Source organism: Coregonus lavaretus, assembly GCF_964263955.1.
Source record: "Coregonus lavaretus genome assembly, contig: HAP1_SCAFFOLD_1359, whole genome shotgun sequence".
Classification (NCBI taxonomy): Eukaryota; Metazoa; Chordata; class Actinopteri; order Salmoniformes; family Salmonidae; genus Coregonus; species Coregonus lavaretus.
The window spans coordinates 110,001-117,525 of NW_028162531.1; the positions used below are offsets into that span (position 1 = coordinate 110,001).

Below are 7,525 nucleotides of genomic sequence, written 5' to 3' on the forward strand. Positions count from 1 at the left end.
ATGATATCTGTTAGTAGATGACCTATCAGTTAGTCAGTATGATATCTGTTAGTAGATGACTATCAGTTAGTCAGTATGATATCTGTTAGTAGATGACTATCAGTTAGTCAGTATGATATCTGTTAGTAGATGACTATCAGTTAGTCAGTATGATAGCTGTTAGTAGATGTCCTATCAGTTAGTCAGTATGATATCTGTTAGTAGATGACTATCAGTTAGTCAGTATGATATCTGTTAGTAGATGACTATCAGTTAGTCAGTATGATAGATGTTAGTAGATGACTATCAGTTAGTCAGTATGATATCTGTTAGTAGATGTCCTATCAGTTAGTCAGTATGATATCTGTTAGTAGATGACTATCAGTTAGTCAGTATGATAGCTGTTAGTAGATGACTATCAGTTAGTCAGTATGATATCAGTTAGTCAGTATGATAGATGTTAGTAGATGACTATCAGTTAGTCAGTATGATATCTGTTAGTAGATGACTATCAGTTAGTCAGTATGATATCTGTTAGTAGATGTCCTATCAGTTAGTCAGTATGATATCAGTTAGTCAGTATGATATCTGTTAGTAGATGTCCTATCAGTTAGTCAGTATGATATCTGTTAGTAGATGACTATCAGTTAGTCAGTATGATATCTGTTAGTAGATGACTATCAGTTAGTCAGTATGATATCTGTTAGTAGATGTCCTATCAGTTAGTCAGTATGATATCTGTTAGTAGATGTCCTATCAGTTAGTCAGTATGATATCTGTTAGTAGATGTCCTATCAGTTAGTCAGTATGATATCTGTTAGTAGATGTCCTATCAGTTAGTCAGTATGATATCTGTTAGTAGATGACTATCAGTTAGTCAGTATGATATCTGTTAGTAGATGACTATCAGTTAGTCAGTATGATAGCTGTTAGTAGATGACTATCAGTTAGTCAGTATGATATCTGTTAGTAGATGTCCTATCAGTTAGTCAGTATGATAGCTGTTAGTAGATGACTATCAGTTAGTCAGTATGATATCTGTTAGTAGATGACTATCAGTTAGTCAGTATGATATCTGTTAGTAGATGACTATCAGTTAGTCAGTATGATATCTGTTAGTAGATGTCCTATCAGTTAGTCAGTATGATATCTGTTAGTAGATGTCCTATCAGTTAGTCAGTATGATATCTGTTAGTAGATGTCCTATCAGTTAGTCAGTATGATATCTGTTAGTAGATGTCCTATCAGTTAGTCAGTATGATAGCTGTTAGTAGATGACTATCAGTTAGTCAGTATGATATCTGTTAGTAGATGACTATCAGTTAGTCAGTATGATATCTGTTAGTAGATGACTATCAGTTAGTCAGTATGATATCTGTTAGTAGATGTCCTATCAGTTAGTCAGTATGATATCTGTTAGTAGATGACTATCAGTTAGTCAGTATGATAGCTGTTAGTAGATGACTATCAGTTAGTCAGTATGATATCTGTTAGTAGATGACTATCAGTTAGTCAGTATGATATCTGTTAGTAGATGTCCTATCAGTTAGTCAGTATGATATCTGTTAGTAGATGACTATCAGTTAGTCAGTATGATATCTGTTAGTAGATGTCCTATCAGTTAGTCAGTATGATATCTGTTAGTAGATGACTATCAGTTAGTCAGTATGATATCAGTTACTCAGTATGATAGCTGTTAGTAGATGACTATCAGTTAGTCAGTATGATATCAGTTAGTCAGTATGATAGATGTTAGTAGATGACTATCAGTTAGTCAGTATGATATCTGTTAGTAGATGACTATCAGTTAGTCAGTATGATATCTGTTAGTAGATGTCCTATCAGTTAGTCAGTATGATATCTGTTAGTAGATGTCCTATCAGTTAGTCAGTATGATATCAGTTAGTCAGTATGATATCTGTTAGTAGATGTCCTATCAGTTAGTCAGTATGATATCTGTTAGTAGATGACTATCAGTTAGTCAGTATGATATCTGTTAGTAGATGACTATCAGTTAGTCAGTATGATATCTGTTAGTAGATGTCCTATCAGTTAGTCAGTATGATAGCTGTTAGTAGATGTCCTATCAGTTAGTCAGTATGATAGCTGTTAGTAGATGACTATCAGTTAGTCAATATGATATCTGTTAGTAGATGACTATCAGTTAGTCAGTATGATATCTGTTAGTAGATGTCCTATCAGTTAGTCAGTATGATATCTGTTAGTAGATGACTATCAGTTAGTCAGTATGATATCTGTTAGTAGATGTCCTATCAGTTAGTCAGTATGATATCTGTCAGTAGATGTCCTATCAGTTAGTCATTATGATATCTGTTAGTAGATGTCCTATCAGTTAGTCAGTATGATATCTGTTAGTAGATGTCCTATCAGTTAGTCAGTATGATATCTGTTAGTAGATGTCCTATCAGTTAGTCAGTATGATATCTGTTAGTAGATGACTATCAGTTAGTCAGTATGATAGCTGTTAGTAGATGACTATCAGTTAGTCAGTATGATATCTGTTAGTAGATGACTATCAGTTAGTCAGTATGATATCTGTTAGTAGATGTCCTATCAGTTAGTCAGTATGATATCTGTTAGTAGATGACTATCAGTTAGTCAGTATGATATCTGTTAGTAGATGACTATCAGTTAGTCAGTATGATAGCTGTTAGTAGATGACTATCAGTTAGCCAGTATGATATCTGTTAGTAGATGACTATCAGTTAGTCAGTATGATATCTGTTAGTAGATGACTATCAGTTAGTCAGTATGATATCTGTTAGTAGATGACTATCAGTTAGTCAGTATGATATCTGTTAGTAGATGACTATCAGTTAGTCAGTATGATATCTGTTAGTAGATGACTATCAGTTAGTCAGTATGATATCTGTTAGTAGATGTCCTATCAGTTAGTCAGTATGATAGCTGTTAGTAGATGACTATCAGTTAGTAGATGACTATCAGTTAGTCAGTATGATATCTGTTAGTAGATGACTATCAGTTAGTCAGTATGATATCTGTTAGTAGATGTCCTATCAGTTAGTCAGTATGATATCTGTTAGTAGATGTCCTATCAGTTAGTCAGTATGATATCAGTTAGTCAGTATGATATATGTTAGTAGATGTCCTATCAGTTAGTCAGTATGATATCTGTTAGTAGATGTCCTATCAGTTAGTCAGTATGATATCTGTTAGTAGATGACTATCAGTTAGTCAGTATGATATCTGTTAGTAGATGTCCTATCAGTTAGTCAGTATGATAGCTGTTAGTAGATGACTATCAGTTAGTCAATATGATATCTGTTAGTAGATGACTATCAGTTAGTCAGTATGATATCTGTTAGTAGATGTCCTATCAGTTAGTCAGTATGATATCTGTTAGTAGATGTCCTATCAGTTAGTCAGTATGATATCTGTTAGTAGATGTCCTATCAGTTAGTCAGTATGATATCTGTTAGTAGATGTCCTATCAGTTAGTCAGTATGATATCTGTTAGTAGATGACTATCAGTTAGTCAGTATGATAGCTGTTAGTAGATGACTATCAGTTAGTCAGTATGATATCTGTTAGTAGATGACTATCAGTTAGTCAGTATGATATCTGTTAGTAGATGTCCTATCAGTTAGTCAGTATGATATCTGTTAGTAGATGACTATCAGTTAGTCAGTATGATATCTGTTAGTAGATGACTATCAGTTAGTCAGTATGATAGCTGTTAGTAGATGACTATCAGTTAGTCAGTATGATAGCTGTTAGTAGATGACTATCAGTTAGTCAGTATGATATCTGTTAGTAGATGACTATCAGTTAGTCAGTATGATATCTGTTAGTAGATGACTATCAGTTAGTCAGTATGATATCTGTTAGTAGATGTCCTATCAGTTAGTCAGTATGATAGCTGTTAGTAGATGACTATCAGTTAGTCAGTATGATATCAGTTAGTCAGTATGATATCTGTTAGTAGATGACCTATCAGTTAGTCAGTATGATATCTGTTAGTAGATGACCTATATATATATTCCAGCATCAGGACGTATAAAGACAGTAACCCACTGACCTGCGTTCTTCTTGTTGAGCTCTTTCTCCCCCTCTTTCTGGATCTCCTGAATGATGCGCTCGTCATCTTGCTGTAGAGAGACACACACATTAGCTGCTCCTCTGTCGCTCAGCTGGTAGAGCATGGCGCTAGTAATGCCAGGGTAGTGGGTTCGATTCCCGGGACCACCCATACGTAAAAAATGTATGCGCGCATGACTGTAAGTCGCTTTGGATAAAAGCATCTGCTAAATGGCATATTATATTATTATAATTAACTATTGGCCAAGAATGCCTTGGTTGGCTATTGGCTAGCGCGTTAGCTCTTTGTTAGGCTAACTCTTAACTAGCGTTAGCTATTTGTTAGGCTAACTCTTAACTAGCGTTAGCTCTTTGTTAGGCTAACTCTTAACTAGCGTTAGTGCTTTGTTAGGCTAACGCTTAACTAGCGTTAGCTCTTTAATAATATAATAATAATAATAATAATAATATGCCATTTAGCAGACGCTTTTATCCAAAGCGACTTACAGTCATGCGTGCATACATTTTTGTGTATGGGTGGTCCCGGGGATCGAACCCACTACCTTGGCGTTACAAGCGCCGTGCTCTACCAGCTGAGCTACAGAGGACCATAGGCTCTTTGTTAGGCTAACTCTTAACTAGCGTTAGCGCTTTGTTAGGCTAACTCTTAATTAGCGTTAGCGCTTTGTTAGGCTAACTCTTAATTAGCGTTAGCTCTTTGTTAGGCTAACTCTTAACTAGCGTTAGCTCGTTGTTAGGCTAACTCTTAACTAGCGTTAGCTCGTTGTTAGGCTAACTCTTAACTAGCGTTAGCTCTTTGTTAGGCTAACTCTTAACTAGCGTTAGCTCTTTGTTAGGCTAACTCTTAACTAGCGTTAGCTCTTTGTTAGGCTAACTCTTAACTAGCGTTAGCTCTGCTGGGCTAACTTGACTACTGTTGTTAGTGCTTGGCTAACATGATATGCTCTTGGCCAGTGGTTCTCAAACCTCTCCTTGGGGACGCCCAGACGTTTCACAATGTTGTTGTAGCTCTGAACTAGCTCATCTGATTCACCTAGTCAAGGTGCCTGATGATTGGTTAACAAGTTGAATCATCTAGTCAAGGTGCCTGATGATTGGTTAACAAGTTGAATCACCTAGTCAAGGTGCCTGATGATTGGTTAACAAGTTGAATCATCTAGTCAAGGTGCCTGATGATTGGTTAACAAGTTGAATCACCTAGTCAAGGGCTTGATGATTGGTTAACAAGTTGAATCACCTAGTCAAGGTGCCTGATGATTGGTTAACAAGTTGAATCACCTAGTCAAGGTGCCTGATGATTGGTTAACAAGTTGAATCGCCTAGTCAAGGTGCCTGATGATTGGTTAACAAGTTGAATCACCTAGTCAAGGGCTTGATGATTGGTTAACAAGGCGAATCAGGTCTGCTAGGTCTGGAATAGATCAAATCCATGGAACACTGGTTGGAGTAGACGCCAGTGGTTTGTGTGTGTACAGTGCATTTGGAAAGTATTCAGACCCCTTGACTTTTTTTCTAAATGTTGTTACGTTACAGCCTTATTCTAAAATTGATTAAATAGTTTTTCCCCCCTCATCAATCTACACACAATACCCCGTAATGACAAAGCAAAAACAGGTTGAGACATTTTTGCAAATGTATAAAAAAAAAACAACGGAAATATCACATTTACATAAGTATTTAGACCCTTTACTCAGTACTTTGTTGAAGCACCTTTGGCAGCGATTACAGCCTTGAGTCTTCTTGGGTATGACGCTACAAGCTTGGCACACCTGTATTTGGGGAGTTTGTCCTATTCTTCTATGCAGATCCTCTCAAGCTCTGTCAGGTTGGATGGGGAGTGTCGCTGCACAGCTATTTTCAGGTCTCTCCAGAGATGTTCAAACGGGTTCAAGTCCGGGTTCTGGCTGGGCCACTCAAGGTCATTCAGAGACTTGTCCCGAAGCCACTCCTGCGATGTGATGGCTGTGTGCTTAGGGTCGTTGTCCTGTTGGAAGGTGAACCTTCGCCCCAGTCTGAGGTCCTGAGCGCTCTGGAGCAGGTTTTCATCAAGGATCTCTTTGTACTTTGCTCCGTTCATCTTTCCCTCGATCCTGACTAGTCTCCCAGTCCCTGCCGCTGAAAAACATCCCCACAGCATGATGCTGCCACCACCATGCTTCACTGTGGGGATGGTGTCACGTTTCCTCCAGACGTGATGCTTGGCAATCAGGCCAAAGAGTTCAATCTTGGTTTCATCAGACCATTTTTTGGTAAATTTTGTGCCTCGACACAATCCTGTCTCGGAGCTCTACGGACAATTCCTTCGACCTCATGGCTTGGTTTTTGCTCTGACATACACTGTCAACTATGGGACCTTATATAGACAGGTGTGTGCCTTTCCAAATCATGTCCAATCAATCGAATTTACCACAGGTGGACTCCAATCAAGATGTAGAAACATCTCAAGGATGATCAATGGAAACAGGATGCACCTGAGCTCAATTTCGAGTCTCATAGCAAAGGGTCTGAATACTTACGTAAATAAGGTATTTCTGTTTTTTATTTGTAATAAATGTGCAAAAATGTCTAAAAACCTGTTTTCGCTTTGTCATTATGGGGTGTTGGGTGTAGATTGACGAGGGGGAAAATGAATTGAATCCATTTTAGAATAAGGCTGTAATGTAACAAACTGTGAAAAAAGTCAAGGGGTCTGAATACTTTCCGAATACACTGTATCTTGTGTTTTACTGTGGTGCGTGCGCTCACCGTGGGGTCCGTCCAGAGGGAACACTTCCGGCAGTGCCTACAGGGGGCGCCAGGCGAGCGGGCGTGCTGACAGAAGTGGTTGTACCCACTGATTGGCTCTCGGCACAGGTAACACATGTAGCCTCCACAACGACACCACATCCTGTTACATCCCTCCGACTTCACCAGACCTGTTCCACACTTCACACACTTCCTGACCCGCGCTGCGGTCATACGCTCCTCACTGTAGGGGACAGAGGAGTTAATACACTAGTTAGTATCTCAACACCAGATCTGTTCTACACTTCCTGACCTGCGGTCATACGCTCCTCACTGTAGGGAACAGAGGAGTTAATACACTAGTTAGTATCTCAACACCAGATCTGTTCTACACTTCCTGACCCCACGCTGTGGTCATACGCTCCTCACTGTAGGGAACAGAGGAGTTAATACACTAGTTAGTATCTCAACACCAGATCTGTTCTACACTTCCTGACCCCACGCTGCGGTCATACGCTCCTCACTGTAGGGGACAGAGGAGTTAATACACTAGTTAGTATCTCAACACCAGATCTGTTCTACACTTCCTGACCTGCGGTCATACGCTCCTCACTGTAGGGAACAGAGGAGTTAATACACTAGTTAGTATCTCAACACCAGATCTGTTCTACACTTCCTGACCTGCGGTCATACGCTCCTCACTGTAGGGGACAGAGGAGTTAATACACTAGTTAGTATCTCA

The 7,525-nt window shown here is 38.8% G+C and overlaps 1 protein-coding gene across 1 annotated transcript in view; it reads right to left on the bottom strand.

Moving 5' to 3' along the window:
* Nucleotides 1-7,185, bottom strand: part of LOC311119181 (E3 ubiquitin-protein ligase RNF216-like) — a gene marked incomplete at its 3' end in the record, with an annotated part of 9,469 nt that extends 2,284 nt beyond the window's left edge. Inside the window, exons 1-2 of the mRNA XM_084193917.1 lie at nt 6,805-7,185; nt 4,040-4,109 (exon numbers count right to left, since the gene is read on the bottom strand). Coding sequence (XP_084050043.1) covers nt 4,040-4,109; nt 6,805-7,017 — 283 coding nt within the window. The 5' untranslated portion in view covers nt 7,018-7,185. The remainder of the gene's footprint in view (nt 1-4,039; nt 4,110-6,804) is intronic.
* Nucleotides 7,186-7,525: the final 340 nt, after the last annotated feature.